A 19,154-nucleotide genomic window follows, 5' to 3' on the forward strand; every position below is an offset into this window, starting at 1 on the left:
AGGTACCGCCATCTTGGTGCACTCGTTTCGGCCTCCATGAGCGAGAACCAATCAGAATTGGATTTTTTTTTAGGCCACTTTCAGCCCAACCAAAAGTGAGTTGTCTTAACTCTGGGTATAAAGGGACTCTATGTCACACAAAAACAACAACATCAACAAATTGATCAATTAAAAAGAAAATGAGATGGTTTGTGATTTGTGAATAATTTCTTATTCTCTTTTCATTTTGGACCGATGGAAATGACAATTTACTCTTGATAAACCACAATTAGGTGATATTTTCATTATTCTTGTTCACATTCGAGGTACCGCCATCTTGGTGCACTCGTTTCGGCCTCCATGAGCGAGAACCAATCAGAATTGGATTTTTTTTTTAGGCCACTTTCAGCCGAACCAAAAGTGAGTTGTCTTAACTCTGGGTATAAAGGGACTCTAATTTTTGGGTCCTCATTCAGCCTAAGATGGCTGAGCCAATCAGAGGTGGTAACTCCAGTGGCCATACTCTCTCAATATAGGTACTCTAGCACGCTCCACCAGCTACTCCCTTGGTCCATGCATGGGTCCATAGGCCTCGATAGACGATCAAATTCCGAACCCAAGGTAAGTGAAACGAAGGTATGCTCGTCCCGACCCTTTCGGCCAAAACTCGGGTTTCGGCTCTCGCCGGCAGAGCTGTGGCGCGCGATTTGAATGTCAACATTTTTGCATCCTGGCCGAAAACAAACATGGCGGCCGCGTCATTCTCGTGTTTCCGCTTTCCGCGTGTAATCAATTCCGGCTTCTGAGAGTTCTGCCAAGGAAATTTCTCTGTTCTTTTTTCTCGTCTTGTAGATTGAAATAATAATAATGTGCCTTGTGAACTTGTGAAAATGTGATTTGACTGAATGATTTCCCGTGTGTTCGAGTTTGGTTTGAGTTTTTTGCTGATCGGACAAAAGCTGTAGAAGGTAAGTTGTGTAGACTATTGCAATTGATTATGAGAATTTACTGCTGCGCAGCTTTGACGTGCTTAAAGGACAAGAATTGTCTTCACTTTGTTGTCATTTGCAAAGTATTTCTTCAACGGGAATAATTGAAAAATGCAGCATTACTACCAAAGATTGGATATCATTAATTCGAGAGTATGCTAAGAAGAGTCTCTAAACTTGCCGAATAGATATGGATATTGGTGTCATAATGACACCCTCGCAAACATTTTCATCATTAGTATTTGCCTGTGGTACAGTTCTCGATTTGCCGACCAATAACTGCTCTTACAGACGGCCAACTTTTACCATAAATACTCCTGCATCAATTATAACTCACAACAGGATTCATAAATCTTTGGAGCATACTTGTTGATGCATATCCGTGCCCAAATTTGCCACTGAAAGTTTATCATGTGTTTAGAAGTATAAACACAGTGTATTTTTTGAGCATTACTCCTTGCCTGAGTGTTATCGTAGGTACATCGTACATCTCTACTTAAGTGTGCATTGCATCAGAAAGTCACACAAAGAAATAGAGAGAATCGTGCATGGCATATTTCGATGAAAGCATCTGGAATCTAGTTATTTCACCAAAAGATTATTTATCTGTAATTCTTGCTATCAAAACTTTGCTTGCAGGTACTTGATCGGCAAATCTTATGTATACTAGATATTCACCCAAAATTATTGAAAGGAATATCAGTTTGTTCTAAATATTTCTAAGCACAATTATTAAATTGATCCTTCCATCTAAGCATGCGTACTCTGAGTGCAGAGATCAGTTTGAACAACCAGTTTAATAAGCCTTAAGTAAACACATGCTGTCTCCTCTGCAAATCCTCCGATTGGTTTAGGTACTTACTCTTCCGAATCATCTCACATTTTCCATCTACTTTATTTGCAGATGCCGAAACAATGCTCGTTTGCAAATTGCAAAAATTATGACACTGGTGGTGCATTGTCATGCTTCCGTTTTCCCAAGGACCACTCTCTTTGCCAAGTATGGCTGTCGGCATGCAAACAGAACACGAATGTCTCGAATGGAAGGATTTGCCAGGTGCATTTTTCTCCCGAAGATTTCGAGGCCCCACAAATCTTCAAAACAACAAGACGTAAAAGATTGCGCAAGAATGGTAAGGTTTAGCTTAAAGTATTTTTATTACATTTTGGATTGGTCTATACATCACCTTTAGTAACTTCCTGGGAAGTTAGATAGGTACCTACCTAAGTATCATGAAGTTATCAAGAGAGTTGGACATGGTCTCTGTTTTTCTGTTCCTTATCTTTCTAATGAGTTGCAGAAACCTTCAATTTTTTTTTGTTTTTTTTTTTTTTTTGGTCGCAAAAAGGTCATAGCTTTTTGAAACCATAAAAATGTTTATTTTATCAAAGCAAAATAATTCACCAGACCTTTATTCTGGAAGAATTAATCAATGTCTTAATGGCCATGACAGGTCTTGTTGAATCCCTTGTAGGCCAGTTTTCAGTGGAATCTCACTTCTCCCAAACTGAAATCAACTTATTTTACTAACTGTGTACAGAACATAGATAGTTCTAGTCATGAGCAATGGAGGTAGGATTCTTTATTGAGTCGTTTATTAATTAATACAGTTTGCTTTCAAAGATGATAACCTTCTTCAGTCACTGCTGGTGTGAATGAGAGAGAGTTTCTTATTTCTCTCGTAAGAAACATTTTTAGAGACCTCATCAAATAAATTCTCGCACTTCTAGACTGCGATAGAAGATCATCTAACGTCGCTTTTTCATGTAAAGTAAATGCAAAAAGCAAGATAGTGAATCCTCTCTCGCAGTCTAAAAGTGCGGAAACTTATTTGGCGTGGACTCGACTTTTTTTTATAACTTTTTATTTTTCTTTCAGCCAGGCACCGGCTACATATTTTTTTCTCTTTTCAATGAGGCAGACAAAGTAAAGAAAATGTAGGAATCTAATTTCCCTAAATTTTATGAAGATGGGCCAAGATCCAATCAGATATGATTAAAATGCCGGATGTGTCGCCAAAATAGTCGGCTGAGTTCTAGAGTGTAGGCAAGAAAATCTACCGTATCTCTGGCATAAGTTCAGGAAAATGTATCTCAATTATGGAAATTCGCAATTTAGTTACGTACCCTCTTTATTTTCGTGCAAAATAACATACTAATATTACTGTCTGAAATTTTGAGGGAGTATTCTTTGTGCCAAGAAGAAAAATCAGGAGAAGTTTAAAGAAAAAAATCCTTTTCATTTTTCCCTTAAAGAATAAAACTTGTCAACAAATCCGCCATGTCGCAATCCGAGATACGTTCTCTGAACTTACACCAGCAATTTTTCCTTCTTGCTATGAACTAAATGTGAGGATCAATATGATGGGTCTTTTTTCTCCCTAATAGTGAGCCAACTAATTTGTCAGAACTTAAATAAGTACATACATGTGAAATCAAATTAAAGCAGTCCGTAAAGAAGCATTTTTTAGTAAAGCTGATTATCATTTCATTTTAGGTTATTGTATGCTCACTTGAGAAAGTTTATGAGAATTCAATTCAGAAGGAAAAATTTAAAAGTTACTTTTTCTTCAAAGTTAATGCTCATATATTTAAAGCAGGACTTTTTCTCTCTTGATGTAAATATTTCCTGTATTATCTTTCCTTAATTGTAAGGTTTTATACGATACATGTAATCAAAACAACTGTTTGATTTGAAAAAAACTGATCAGAATCTTTTGTAACTGATGCCTGCCTTCAACCAAAACCAGAAGCAAAGTTTCAGCAAAGTAAGCCGATCAATAAAGTTTTTACGATATCGGTAATCTTCACTAAGCGATACAACCAAACAATTATACTAATATCAAGTTGTATCATGAACGAACAGCCTCATTTGCCAAGGAAAAAGGTAATATTTCCCACTCAGAGACCTTGAACAGAAAGTTTGTTGAAGTCCTCTGAATTGGATGAGTGCTATTTTTCCACCTCTCTGGATTAAGTGATTAATCTCTCATGAATTTCCTTTTGCAGCTATTCCAAATTTACTTCTCTCCACCTGTGAAACAAATGCATGTCCGAATTCACTACTCTCAACATCAGAAGCGATTGCATCTCAAGAGGAAGATGATAATAATATTGAGGTAACACAATAATTTATTTCAACTACAATGTTCATTCCAAAAATTTAATTTAAAATTAAAGAGAGAGGAATTTTATGGTGATTATTAGAAACAGAATCTTCAAATTGTTGGCACAGAGAGAATGAAGACTCCCCTCAAATTTTGCACTTCAAATATTTTATGAGTTCTATCGTAAAGACAAAGGGAGAGGGAAAGATCTCTCTGTCTGAAGATATCTATAGTCTTTAAGAAGTTCGTGTTTGCCCCTGAAGTATATCTGATATACTTGCAATTCGTGTTGCTCAAATTTGAAGTGAGTAATTTTCTATCACTATTATCATTATTCTAATCATCATGTGCAGCTGCTGAACTACAGAAAATTCCAATATTGACACGCTGTATCCATATTTTACGAAACATTCAGAAACTTAAATAGATCTTCTAACAGAGGAGAATTTACAACGCTGTTGTGAAAAGTATTTTAAAATGTGGATTTGAAGTTTGACAGCTGATGAATTGCATACAGTGTGTGCTCAGAACAATGTAGATGGATTTTTTGAAGAGGTCGGGTCCGTAATGATAAAGGGTGTCAGATGATGGGAGTTGAAAATGACATTGTATTTGACCACATTATCAAAGAGCTTGTCTTCCATGGTTATATTAATAGGATGATGGAAGAAAGGCTCCTAAAGAGCATGCTTGATTTGGTTCCTCCTGGGAGGAGATGAAAGGGATGCCCAAAGAAAGGATGGCGACAGGGGTTTAAAAGGAAATAAGGAAGTTTAACCTCCCAAAAGGGCTGTTGTGGGAGGACAGGGTACTGTGGCGGTTATATGTCGTAGAGTGCCAGAGAGTGCTGTGAAAGCGACTCATATGTTTGTATTTTCAAACACGCGTTCAAGTAATAAACAAGAAAATTTGTACTTTTTATTTGCTTTATCTCATGTTCCATTTCTTTTTTACAGGTATCTCGTGAAACCTGTTGTGTTGCCGGTTGTGAAAATGCATCCCTGCAACGTAGTGAAAAGCATGAGTTATGTTTCTTTCCCTTTCCCAGGGACGAAACAGTATGCGAGAACAATTCTGCAGCAATGGCTACATTTTGTCCTTTGGTTTTTAACACATTTGACATGAATTTCGGCAAGTTTAAACAGTGAACTAATCTCGGTTAAATTTTTATTGATTAGTTCCAGTAAAGGGCCTTTATGTAATTTTTTTTCGTTGATCAAAAATCCTGTATCGAGAAACCAATTTCTCAGCAATTTAAGGAGGTGCGGAGCATCAGCAAAAACGAAAATTTTTTCTTTCGTGATGGGATGTAAGAAATAGGGTTTTTTCAAGGTTACTTGTAGTTCATTCCATAATTTTTGATTGCCCCCGCCACAATCGCTGGTCACACCTACGACCTTATAATTAATTTTTTCGAGTTCAGAAATTACTTTGAGAAGTAATTTCTTACTCATGGGTTTATCAAAATCGAGAAATACTGGCTGTTTCCACTTATCAAAGAGTCCTCTAGCCATTATCGCTTGGGCATAGTTATGAGGACCCACAACCTCGTCTTCTTTCTTGCAATATTCAAACATACGTGAAACTTTCATCTCATCAAACGTGAGAACTGTAACCTTTTCCTTAGGAGTTTTATCATTGCCATGAATTTTCATGATTGCCAGGACATCTGAAAGGACACCTGACCTGAGTTTAAGGGTGGATGCCCATTTCCTTAGAGTGCTGACTCCAGGAAGTGGATATTTCAGCGTTTTTCTTAAGAAAGTATAGCATCTGCGACTAAGGTATCTAATTGTCAATGCAGTTGAGTACTCTTCCATTGTCCAATTCTTTCTTGACTTTTTGTTTAAAATTGACACAAAAAAAAATTGCATAAAGGCCCTTTACTGGAACTAATCAATAAAAATTTAACCGAGATTAGTTCACTGTTTAAACTTGCCGAAATTCATGTCAAATGTGTTAAAACCAAAAGACAAAATGTAGCCATTGCTGCAGAATTGTTCTCGCATACTGTTTCGAAGGCTTTAAAACATTACCTCCCTGGTGATGACAAAGAGTTGGCAAGACTCCTCGGAGAATTTTTTGGGTTGGTCAATCGATGGTTCGACCTCTTCAATTCTTATTTGTTGAAAGCAAAAGTGCCCACAAAAAAGCCTTTTGAAGGGTTGGAGCATCAGATGTCCACTCTTGAGGAAATGAGCAAGGTCATCAAAAATATGTTGTGTGTCGGAAAAAAACCCTGCAGTTGTTTCAAAAAATGATCCTATTGTCCATTGAGTCCCTTAAGGGACTTTTCGAAGAGTTAAAGAAAAAATTTGGAGCTATCTTCATCATCACTCATCGGCTCAACCAAGATTTGTTAGAAAACTTCTTCATGCAGGTATATTATTTTTCTATCATATAAATAAATGAAGTACTTTGTTAAATATCAGAAGTTGCAGATATGTACCTGTGCAGTTATTATGATGATTTGTTGGCTCTAGATAATTCATTTTCTTTCGATCAGTATAAATATTTATTAACATAAGTAACATAACATAACATTTAGTAACATAAATTTTTTTTTTTTGGTTTTTTTGGGGTTTTTTTTTTTGTGACAGAAGTTCTCAAGCCAGCTCTAGCTCATCAAAGGGAACTTAATTTTTAATCCTTAAATCTTCTAAAGAAATAAATTCTTTTAATAACCCCAAAATAACCCCAATTAAACGCCAAATCAGGCCATTTGTTAACTTAAACTTAAGAATATGATCGAACCAAAATATTGACCACCAAGCATTTCAAGCCCCTAATTTGATTTCCAAAAAATATTTTTGGTCTCAACTTTTATCTCGATTATAATGTATCATGTAATATGTAACATTGCCTCAATTTTATATATTAAGTTGAGCTCAATGAAAGATGCATGGACTTGCATTTGCCATCAAATAAGCAGCAGCCAAAGTCTGTGAGGGCCTATAACATAGCATTGTAGACGCCCAGGGAATACATTTCGTGAGGAAATGCTATAAATTGCAATCACATGGTAAAGTGTTTACTTTTGTACCGGAGTGTCAAGTTTGTTGTCTATTCGTCGATTGAAGGGGCTCTTCTAATTGAAATTTCTTTGTAACAAAATTTAAATAAGTTGCATCTTTTTGTTTTTTTGGATTGCAAATTGCCCACCTTTCTCACACATGGAACATATTCTATAGATCGTTTAAAACCAACATTTATTGACCAAATGGCGTCAAAATATTGATATTTCAAAATATTGATATAATAATCATCAGTTGTTCTATAACTGAAGAATTCAAAAATTTGTTTTGTGTGGGTTTTTTTTTTTTTTTTTTTCTTTCTCTCGTTTTTACTGTCTACTCATTTGGTTTCTCATTTTGTGCTTTCATTATTTTTTTATTTTATTTGTCAGACCAGATTAAACTATCTAAGAGCTTACTTTCGTGGATTTTTAGAAAATTAATTTTTAACCAACATCCCTAATTGAAAATTGTTGCAATTTGTCTTGCCTCTTTGAAGGTTTTTTTCACAAAATTTTAAGCAAAAATGATGGTTTGTTTCCTTCCAGGAAGTTGAAATAGGAGATAAGATTTCGAAACATTACAGTGCAGATATGACTGTTTAGCTCAACTATCCAATAAATTGTGAATAGCTTTGTACAGACTTCCTTCCACGGGCAATTTCTTCAGTTGTTATTGAGTTACTTTTCGTGATAGTAAATTTTTCCCTGAGAACCGTAGAATGTCCCATCAGCTCATTGCAAAGCCTAGGAAAGGTTCACTGCCTTCCCAAAACATAAATGTATGTCTATCATGATTCATCGGTCTGTGGGACTCAATTAATTTAGTTACTGTAAAATTGTTGGTGGAGTTTTATATTTTTACCTTGTATGTTACTTTTTATTATGATTAAGTTTTGTTATCTATTCATGATAGAGGACTGACCCACAACTTCATCCACTCTCATCAAAATTGAACACAGTGCTAGTGAATTTTCATAATTGCCAGGACATCTTTAAATCTGTAGGGATATGTCAAACATAAAATACAAAAAATAGTCACCCGCAGCAAATTTATTGTAACATTCCAATATCAGACCAATTCTCTTTTTTTTTTCACAAACGAAATCTTGCGATGAAATACTGAAAATTCAAGAAATTTAAACTCATAAAATGTGCAAATTTCCTGTGTTTTTTTTTTTTTTTTTTGGTTGTTGTTGTTGTTGTTGATGATTCCGGCCTTAACAGATCAGTGTGTGTGTCCAAGCATTACACCAATTTGCCTTGAATTTTGTAATTGTTTTTGTCATTTGGCGGTTTACATGAAGCTGAATTAAAAATGCCATTTTTCTTTATTTCACTTCTTTTCTTTTTATTATTATTCTTACCCATCGTACCATTGATAGAAATCATAATTTTTCTTTCCTAACAAAATAATAAATTAAAAAATTTGTAAGCTCTGTTCATTTCAGTGTTATAGATGTAACAGTCACAATCTTATAAAATGAATTTTTGATGCCATTGTTCCCAAGCTCAAAAAAAGGGAGACGGTTGTTGTAGGTGTAGAAATCTACCATGTAAAAAAACCTTTGCCATGAAAACCCAGCTAAAGCCTTGGGTCTTGGAGACTGAAGTCCATTTGTGCTGTAGCACCAGTAGTAAAGTAATTTGAAATTTCTTTCCTCAAAAGTGGTCATGCAGTAAGATATTTTTGCTCATTATCTTCAAGTTAAAATTCAAGCTGAAATTTGATTTTTTACAGCTGAAATATTTGACAAAATAGTCCTGTAATAGAAAGAGTGCTAAATAGAATTTGCTCTTCATTATGTTTTTTATAGACTTCAGTGCATACTGAAGCAATAAGATTATGCAAAAATTATCAATTTAAATTGGACGTATTTCTACGAAACGGAACTAAACGCCAATTTCAGTTCCTTTTGAGGATTTTAGAATCCCGGATAGCGTGTTCTGCTAAATGGAGCTGAGCGCCATGGAAAAGCATTGGGAGCATAGGACGGAATAAGCTTGATGCCCGGTTCCACCGCCAATCCAACTCCCCCTCTACCTTCTTCACCCGATGGCATTTAGTTCCGCTTAGTAGAAATACGTCCAATTAAAAATATACGTAACCATTTTTTCCACCCAAAAAAGTTGTTAAGAACTTGAGTAAGTAATGTGCTCTCAGAAAATGAGATTTTGTAGTAAGTACAGGATGGCCTTTTGTAATATATAGGACTTGCATGGAATTTTAAATAACTTTTCTGGAAGTAAAGACATTTCTTTATCGTCCAGTTCAAAGTTAAATTAGATAGAAGAAAATGTTGAATATTAAAAGGTTTCATCGAACTGTTGAACCTAGGGCGAGACTCTGAAGTTGGATATGTTTTTATAACTGGTAGGAAAAAAATTGGAATCCTTACTTATCCTAGTAAATTTCTTTGAAATTTGATCAGATTCGCTCCCAAAATTCTGAGTTAATCTTATGGGGGTAACAGGGTCTTGATCTTTCTAGGGCATTGGCACCAGAAGAACATAATGAAATCTGTTCTCTGCCGAAGTTCACTTCCTTGTGGAGCAAACCGCATTTATGGGATTGAATTTTTTTTGACCCCATGTATGCATTATTATGCTAAAACATTATATCTTGGTATTTTAATGTGCCAAAGTCGGAATCTTTGATCGCAACGGGTGTCATATTGGAACGTGTTGACTGGGAAATGAGAAAATCATGGGAATAGCGATGGAATAATTTGGTTTATTTCTTATGTACTTACCCATTTTCAGTTATAGAAATCCACTTTTGATACATCTGTGGTTATGTACCTAGAATTCTTCCAGATGAACGTACAGATTATCAGCAAGTCTTTCCAAAGTCAGATTGTTGTTAGCTAAGAGATGACTGTCATTCATTAGCTTTTTGGACACATTCTGATCTTTAGAAAAACCAGAGAACATCTAGAATAAACGCTTTCATGGGTACATGACATTAAGCAGCTGATAATAGGAAGGTACTTTAATCCAGTCCTTAGCTCAGATTGCAGATACGAATGTTGATATTTCTGAAGGAAAGAACAAACTGACCCTACAATTTCACTGGGCCACTTTGATCAATCGCCAGGATTGATCATGCAAAGCAGAAATGACTTGAAGATGATGTGAAAAACTCCTGTAAGTAACTGAGAAATAATAAAAAGCAAAACTCAGTTTCTAATTTTCAACACTTAAAACTACTGCCTTTAAGTAGGTACTAAAACTTAAAAGCGCCTCTCTTTGGAGGTAGCTCTCTTTTCATCTTGGCGTATGTCTGTGATCACTTAAATTTACCTGATGATGAAGAAGGTACTGAGAATTGTAAATGCAAAGTAAAGGTATAGAATTATAAGTACATATCAAAGCCAAAACATTTTTGTCCCAGGGTGTTTCTCGACTGCTGATTACATCCTGGACTTCTTTGACAGAAATATTCGATACTGACTGATATTCAAAAATATTGGAGCTAATCATTATTTCCGATCTTGAGTGACAATAAATCTGTATCCCGAAGTAAAATACGCGAAGAATAATTTAGAACAAAATGATTCTTGGATGTTATTGCCGGGTAGACAGAGGCAACAATCTTTGAGGTATCACTCACTTGCACTTCGGAACAGAGCGATTTATAGGAGAGTTAAACGTAATAGAAGCCGAATTAAACTTGAAATGAAATTCGAGATGTTCGCGAATAAGGGTAGAACAGAAACAAAAAGAAATCAGAAGAGAGGAGAAATCAATTTTGATAAATAACACAAAAGCTTTTCAGTTTTCATACAATGTTTGTTTACGTCGAGACACCGACCTCACAGCAGAGCAGCTGCCATGTTTGTTTTCGGCCAGGATGCAAAAATGTTGACATTCAAATCGCGCGCCACAGCTCTGCCGGCGAGAGCCGAAACCCGAGTTTTGGCCGAAAGGGTCGGGACGAGCATACCTTCGTTTCACTTACCTTGAGAATGGCCGACCAGTGTTAGAGACTCGGAACGTTTTGAAGTTGATATAGGTTAGGTTTACTTGGGCTCACACAGCAGGCTGCCATCTAAACCCATGTCAGACGCTGCCCACATTTTGCCGAATATTGTTGAATAAAGTGATAGCAATGAAAAGATTGCATAATAATCGCACCTCCAAAGGTTTTCTTAACTCAAAAAATAGGAACTTGGAAAGCAAACCTCAAAAAAAATTAAAGTTTACATAGGTTGAAATTTTCACATGTAATCCTTATGGGTGAGACGCAGCAGAAATGGAGATTGAGGTTAGCTATACTTGGGCTCCCACCCCCTCCTGCCTTCAAAAACCGGCCCTTGCGCGTTACGCAGGTTTGCTATCTCCATAGAGTACAATAGAGTCGCAAAGTACTGGATCGCCGATGAAGTCACTTTTCGAGGCTGTTTTGTCCAGTTTTCCGGAGACTAGTGTGCGGCGACTAGCGATGACGCATACGCAGAGACTCGCGCTCAGCGCTCCCCACTCCCGACAGTCCCGACTCGGCTCCGTTCGTCGGCTAGACACACACTGAACCAGCTAAAATAAGTAGGCCGGTAATAAGTCTGAAATTGAGTCCGTATATGAATATTATCTCGGAGTAACATACATTAATGGATTCATTATGGCTTTGAATATCTATTTCAAGCAAAATTTGCACAAATTAATACCGATGGAATTAAAAAAAGTCGAAAAAACACAAGCAGTCGTTGATTTCTCCATAAGCCACCGTGTTAAAAAATGCCGGTTGGTTCACAACTTGGTAGTTAAGTCAGAAATTAAATCCCTATATGAATATTCTCCAGGAGTAATATACATCAATGGATTCATTATGGCTTTGACTATCTAATTATAGCAAATTTTGCACAAATTAATATCGATTGAATAAAAAATGTCGAAAAAACACAGGCAGTCGTTGCTTTCCCCGTAAGCCGCCGTGATAAGAAATGCCGGTTGGTTCACACTTGGTATAAGTCAGAAATTAAATCCCAATATGAATATTATCCAGGAGTAATATACATCAATGGATTCATTATGGCTTTGACTACCTTTAAATAGCAAAATTTGCAAAAATTAATGCTGATTGAATTATAAAATACCTAAAAAACACAAGCAATTCTTGATTTCTCCATAAGCCGCCGTGTTACAAAATGCCGTTGGGTTCGCAAATGGTTCACTATTTTCGGAGCACACGTGGCTCGGAAACGCCTGTTAATGGATTGGCTTCATCGGCGCTCCAGTACTTTGCGACTCTATTGTACTCTATGGCTATCTCGCGGCCATTCTAGAGGTGTAGTTCGTTGCATGAACCGATGTGTCGCTACTCTCCCTATACAGGTACTCTATTTTATTCCGATTATTTTCAAAAATTCCGGGAAAAAGTTCCGAGATTGGCCCGGAATTAATTCCGATTCTTGACGCGGGCTTTTCAAATGGTTTACCCGTTTTATAAGACGGCCGCCCCTTAAAATCACTGTCAAGGCGTCATGAATATTAAATGAACAGTTTCTCAACTGGTTTGGACGTAATTATGACGCCCTGACAGTGATTTCAAAGGGCGGCTATCCTATAAAACAGTTAAATCATTTGAAAAGCCCGCATTAAGGAATGGGAATTAATTGTAATTAATAATTGACATAATTGACCATCTCCCCGGAATGAAAACTCTGCAAATTATTTTAATTTTATATAAATTGAAGATTAAACGTTAGAGATGTAAAAATGACACATTTAAATGGATCAGTCCATTTACTTGAAGCTTTTCTTTTTTAGGAACATAGGTTTTCCCAGCAGCAAAATATTTGCTGTTTAATAAATTTTCAGAGCACTTTTTTTCATTTATGCTACGTCAACTTTTGAAATTTTCAGCTTTGAACTTGTTTTCTTTAGAGTCACTGCAATGGATGTGTAGTGTATAGTATAGAAGCTCGACTGACACATCCGTTTAGGAAAGGAATTTTTTGGTTTTAATGCATAAATTGGCTTTAATTTTCTAATAATTTATTTTCTTACATGAAAATAACAAACAAATATAGAAAAAGGACAAGGAGAAAAATAAGTACGGCTTGGACAAAAATAGACACGGAATCACTGATAATTAACTATTTACTAAAAAAAAACTGCTTAGTAACGAGCACCAAAACATGATGTGAACAGTTGTTCAGTTCATTTCATTATTTTCATATTTTGATTTTCTTTCTTGAGGTTAGGTTTGGTAGAAAACCGCGGGAAAATGGATACGACACTCGAGAAAATTCTGGAAGACAGAATCCCCATTTTCAGAATGATCATTGCGAGAAAATGTCCAGTTTAATCACAATACTTCCGATGAAAATATAAAAAATTCCTACAAATGGCTTTAATTCCGGGAAAAATCCGAAAAAAGGCAAAAATTTCGGGGGAAAATCCGAAAAAAGGCAAAAATTCCGGGAAAAATCCGAAAAAAGGCAAAAATTCCGGGGTATTCCGGGAATTATAAAGATTCCGGGAAAAATTCCGAGAAACTTCAAAAGTTCCGAAATTCGGAATTAGCTCCGGGAAACGGCAGCACTGATATTTCACAAACAGCTTCTCAACGGTTTGTGGTTTGTGCAGAAAATTGAAGGTTTTTCGGTCAAACTCGTTTGCCGTATCTCGGCATGGAGGGTCGTAGAGGCTTAGGACCCAAAAATGGCGGTGCTTTGTTTTGGTTTTTGAGGATGGGAGGGGGGTCATTGCCAACTTTTGACGGTTTTCACCAACCGCACTTGCTGCCAACCTTACTACATCCGAGATCATTTTTCTCAAAAATTGCACACGATTAGCCTTAAAAATATGTAAAAAAGTCGCAATAGTGCATTTGGGTAAAGTTCTCGTTACGATAAGCAAAGACAACTACATTCTGAATCATTTTGCATTACATTAACTTTATGGCGTCCGCCATTTTTGGTAGAGTCCCTTTATACCCAGAGTTAAGACAACTCGATTATCAGCTGACTGACAGCCGGCCTTGGCTGGCCATGGAGGCCGAAACGAGTGCACCCAAACGAACGATATTGAGGGATAAGGATCAGGAATCCTGCGATGTCTGTCACACTAGAGTCCCTTTATACCCAGAGTTAAGACAACTCGATTATCAGCTGACTGGCAGCCGGCCTTGTCTGGCCATGGAGGCCGAAACGAGTGTACCCAAACGAACGATATTGAGGGATAAGGATCAGGAATCCTGCGATGTCTGTCACACAAAAACAACAACATCAACAAATTGATCAATTAAAAAGAAAATGAGATTGGTTTGTGAATAATTTCTTAATCTATTTTCTTTTTGGACCGATGGAAATAACAATTCACTCTTGATAAACCACAATTAGGTAATATTTTCATTATTCTTGTTCACATTCGAGGTACCGCCATCTTGGTGCACTCGTTTCGGCCTCCATGAGCGAGAACCAATCAGAATTGGATTTTTTTTTAGGCCACTTTCAGCCCAACCAAAAGTGAGTTGTCTTAACTCTGGGTATAAAGGGACTCTATGTCACACAAAAACAACAACATCAACAAATTGATCAATTAAAAAGAAAATGAGATTGGTTTGTGATTTGTGAATAATTTCTTATTCTCTTTTCATTTTGGACCGATGGAAATGACAATTTACTCTTGATAAACCACAATTAGGTGATATTTTCATTATTCTTGTTCACATTCGAGGTACCGCCATCTTGGTGCACTCGTTTCGGCCTCCATGAGCGAGAACCAATCAGAATTGGATTTTTTTTTTAGGCCACTTTCAGCCGAACCAAAAGTGAGTTGTCTTAACTCTGGGTATAAAGGGACTCTAATTTTTGGGTCCTCATTCAGCCTAAGATGGCTGAGCCAATCAGAGGTGGTAACTCCAGTGGCCATACTCTCTCAATATAGGTACTCTAGCACGCTCCACCAGCTACTCCCTTGGTCCATGCATGGGTCCATGCTCCCGCTCTGTGATCGCCTGGTCGTTGCCTGCAAAAACGTTCAATCGGTGCGGTGTTGGGGTGTTGACAAGAGTACACTCCACTACAGGTATGGACAAACGGGGTGCCGAAGTGGCAGCGCTGAGAAAATCGGCGATCGAGTGACGTATGAAGTCGTACCGTCCATTTGCCGCACATGCCATTCGCAGTCGTACTCTCGATGCTGTCAAATCTACGCGTTTTGACGACTTTCTAAAATTCCATTTGTCCATACCTGGGTGTTGACTAGAGTGTTGACAAAATTTACTTTCGGTGTTGTGTTTTTGATTTGTTTTGATTGTTAGCTTTATTATTCTATGGCCAATAGTAGTAAGTGGAATAAGTAGAAGGGTTTTGAATCAAATCTTGGAATCTTTACATGATCTCTCAAGTTTTTTTCAAAGAAATTCTCAGTTCCAGAGAATGATCTCCTCGTGCGGTAGATCTGAGTGCGCTAACTTTTCTCTTAAAATTATCATTCATTCAGATTAAGTACTAAAATCTCACTCTTCAATGAATTCCAATTCTGTACCTAACTACTACTACTAGTCGTCGATCTGCATGCTCCCATAACGCTTGAAATGTTATTAGGTGCATAGTAAGTATAAGATTTTGACAATGAGTTGGTAAGTTAATGGCTGCACGTCATCTACCTGTCCCTCTGCTCCATTGTGTCCTTCCTATCCTGATAATACGTGTCCCAAAATTTTCTTTTGCGATACAATATTTACACCTATGTAATTCAGGCTTGCAGTAAGTAATGCAGTTGAATTTGCTATGAGATTATATGATGCCCCACAGTCACAACTTAAAGGCTGAAACTTTACAGTGAGTAGTCCGAGGCATGGAGAAAAAATGGAGGTGTTTACATCTTGAGGTTTGTTTACCCTGTGACAAAGACATTAGCTATGTTTATGCGAGCCTCTAAACCTAACTTCAATCGAAACCTGAGTTTGAAACCAAGGTTCAAATCACAGCATAAACGATACGGAACTAACGAAATGTAGGTTTCCAAAATTTGTGTTTGAAACCTTATTTTACACTAAAGACTAGGTTTTCGCATTCCACATAAACGAACCGGAGGTTGAAATTCGACTTCAAAATACTTCAAATGCGATTTTCAGGTGCGCGATCGGCAATATGGCGGATTTATTATCATAACGTTCGTAAACAACTGGTGCTTATCCCACGATTTAGCTTTAATTTTGCCATTATTCAACATTTTTTACAATCATAATTTTACCATAATTGTTGCTTAAGCACTTTTACGTGACTCCTTCAGTTTTATGTGGCTTATTTATCCTTATTTAGCTGAACGTAGGACGTTATTTTCTAGTGAAGGTGATTAGTGTCAGATGGAATCCAGGCATATTACTGCTTTTTCAGGTTATTCTTGCAACTCTAATCAACATTTTATGACTACAGAAGCAAAGCAAGCAAAGAGCTTTACAGGCTACAATTGAGTAATAGCCTTACCTACCAGTTCATCATCTGCGGAGAACTTTTTTACTGTATCCACACGATTTGCCTTGGATTTCAAGATAAGGCACCCTGCTTCCCTTTAAGTAGTGCACCGAAGTTTTTCATTTCAATCTACCGATTAAATCTAAAATCTGATCCAATCAGAGCTGTGTAGCTCTTGAATTTGTGTGTTATCCATGTATCTATTTCCTGGTTGTCCTACTGGAAGTGTGAGACCAGCCACAACCGTGACCTGCTGACTTATTTCTTTGATCCAATCTCTTGGAAATGATGACTCAAATTCTGAGGCCATCATTTATTGAAACTAGTTCAAAGTTATTGCTCCAAAGTATCGTCACTCTCCTCATACTGAGGCAGAAGGAAGGAGATTTTTTGGTGAGTGCTCAGTTATCCAAGATTTGCAATTTGAGATAAGAATACGATTTTTGTTGAGGCGTGTAACAATTTTTGGTCGTTGAATCACTTGTCATAATTGAGCCTTGGCATCAGAGATCCATCAACTGTGGAAAGTGGCTCTGCCTGTGCAAAAATATCTTGTGACAGCAGTGAATGTTAGTAAGTGCGCTTTACAGATAGACTGAAAGCTCTTTATTCCAATCTACCCGAATAATTAAATTCAAAAGCATCTTTGAATTGAGTTCATATCGAATCTCAATGGGAGAATAATATACAGTGTAAGCGAAAGAATATCAATGGTAAGGTTGGGTTTGTGTCTTAGGTTAGTGAAATGCAATGGCAGGTTCTGAAATCTTGTTTGTCAGTTGCTCTTTACATGAGTCACCTTTGAAAATCAAGTTTAAGAAAAAAAACACATAGGTAGGCAAACAGTAGTAGGTAGCCTATTTTCTTCCTGTCTTGCTCATGGACTCGGAGAGCAGTCGGAAAGAGGGGTGATAAACAGGATTTCAGCGCGTGTCTTTGGGAATTTGGAAATTTAAAATTTGTAAAGCGTCATCAGTTTGTTAAGATTGTCACCGTCCGTTGCCTCAAGAGGATTTAGACGCTTCTGCTTCAGCGATACATTGTTGACCTATCAATATCCGCTTATTTTGATCATATTTTGAAGGAGCGATTCCCATAAGTATTCCCGATTAGTTATTTGTTTCACTACAATAATGGTAGACATACAATCTTTACGAAACCATGGAGTGAAGGTGCGGTGCTTTACTGGATTAGCACTCCTACACTTTCAATTAGAGTACCTGTATAGCAAGAGTATGGACAGATGTGAAACTCCGAAAATACATCAGGCCTCCACCGATGCTTCTGCAAATAAAGTTAGGGCCCAGAAATGCAGCCAACCTATAAATTCCAAGTATCCTGGATTTAAACAGAGTGATTTACTAATACTAATGTTCGAACCGTCGTTTCTTAAGCAAATGTTTGACTAAGTTTTTGCATAAATTTACTCAATTTTGCGGAAGAACGCTCATTTCTTTACATTCTTGGCTATCTTGGTTAGTATTGGAATCTGCAGACTGGCAGTGAAATTTTGTGCGTTAGAAGTTGGTTAGAAGGGTGGCTGCACTTTTGGGCCCTAAGCCCTCCATGAAGCGATCTGTCCATACTCTCGCTATATAGGTACTCTACTTTCAATGCCTATATCTACCTATTGTAAGATCATTAGAAGCTCAATAAACAACATGATGAATTTCTGCGCCTGCCACAATTATTTTTAACATCACTGAAATTACCTATGGCAACTTTTCTGAACTCAGAATATAAGCTCGAGCATGATTTGAAGGGTTGTTGAGATTACTTAGGTAATCATTCAATTTTTAAATATGAACGTAAAATGATTAATAATCCACTGTCATTTTTCCAACTGTTGCTCAGAAAGTCAGTAGGGGTTTTCTAGTGAAGATGAAGCCTCCGATTATATATTGCGGAAAATTTGTGGAACATACACGGGATCAAAGAGCAATAGTAATTTTATTGAATCAATTCATAGTGAAACCTATCTCGTCGTGCTTGCGCGCGGTCACCGTTTTCTCGGTCGCTCCATGATGGACTGAGCGGGGGGTAGAACGTGTTCGGGGCTCCAGTACGCTGCCGCTGCCTTACGGAGAATGCGTGTTTCGCGTTAGTTTTTCGCTTGTAACTCTTCAGTTTTTCGACTTTAACTAAAATAGAACCGACTTACGTGAAAGAGCGTGAAATTTTCTATCCGCCAGTATTAAAAAAACGTAAAAAAAAAAAACCGGCGCTCCGCTTCGCTCCGCGCCGGTTTTTGGGGGTGCCTTGCCCCCCCAAACCCCTCCAGGGCGCGCGCTTCGCGCGCGTCTTTTCAGGGTCGTCTACGTATCTAGTTTTTCTTCTTTTTAAGTGTCCCGCGCATTCACCGCTGGAAGGAAGTGTATTTCCCGAAGTGGGATTTTTGTGGTACGCACCAATCGCACGTCTGTAAGTCATTGTGTAACGGATCGTTTTTTTCCAGATATTTCCTTTCCTTGGGCCGCTGTGCGACGAACAGTTCGTCCAAAAACTTTCTTCTCCTGACCCACTGTGCGACGCGCAGTTTGTCCAAAATCTTCCCTCCCCTGAACCACTGAGCGGCGAAAAGCTTGTTCAAAAACTTCTTCCCCCTGACCCACTGTGCGACGAAAATTTTGTCCAAAAA

General features: G+C 37.4%; 2 protein-coding genes across 6 annotated transcripts in view; both read left to right on the forward strand.

Moving 5' to 3' along the window:
- The first annotated feature begins 600 nt into the window (after positions 1 to 600).
- LOC140224190 (uncharacterized) lies at positions 601 to 5,447 on the forward strand. The gene is made up of 4 exons (XM_072297734.1): positions 601 to 947; positions 1,873 to 2,101; positions 3,978 to 4,087; positions 5,032 to 5,447. The coding sequence occupies exons 2-4, from the start codon at positions 1,873 to 1,875 to the stop codon at positions 5,221 to 5,223; spliced, it is 531 nt and encodes a 176-aa protein (XP_072153835.1). The 5' UTR covers positions 601 to 947; the 3' UTR covers positions 5,224 to 5,447.
- A 9,651-nt stretch (positions 5,448 to 15,098) lies between these two features.
- jim (zinc finger protein jim) overlaps positions 15,099 to 19,154 on the forward strand; it is a 75,768-nt gene continuing 71,712 nt past the window's right edge. For 2 of the 5 annotated variants that reach the window (XM_072297923.1, XM_072297889.1), the window contains exon 1: positions 15,105 to 15,650. The gene's annotated coding sequence lies outside the window, so the exon portion shown is untranslated. Of the gene's footprint in view, positions 15,679 to 19,154 lie in introns of all 5 variants that reach the window. The other 3 variants (XM_072297948.1, XM_072297835.1, XM_072297767.1) reach the window with 3 other exon arrangements.

Source organism: Bemisia tabaci, chromosome 1 (assembly GCF_918797505.1).
Source record: "Bemisia tabaci chromosome 1, PGI_BMITA_v3".
NCBI lineage: Eukaryota > Metazoa > Arthropoda > Insecta > Hemiptera > Aleyrodidae > Bemisia > Bemisia tabaci.

Excerpts from the sequence above, each read along its gene's own strand:
- LOC140224190 (XM_072297734.1), top strand. The coding sequence starts at position 1,873 with ATGCCGAAACAATGCTCGTTTGCAAATTGCAAAAATTATGACACTGGT. Across the intron at positions 2,102-3,977 it reads TAAAAGATTGCGCAAGAATG|CTATTCCAAATTTACTTCTC; the intron begins GTAAGGTTTAGC and ends TTCCTTTTGCAG. Across the intron at positions 4,088-5,031 it reads AAGATGATAATAATATTGAG|GTATCTCGTGAAACCTGTTG; the intron begins GTAACACAATAA and ends TCTTTTTTACAG.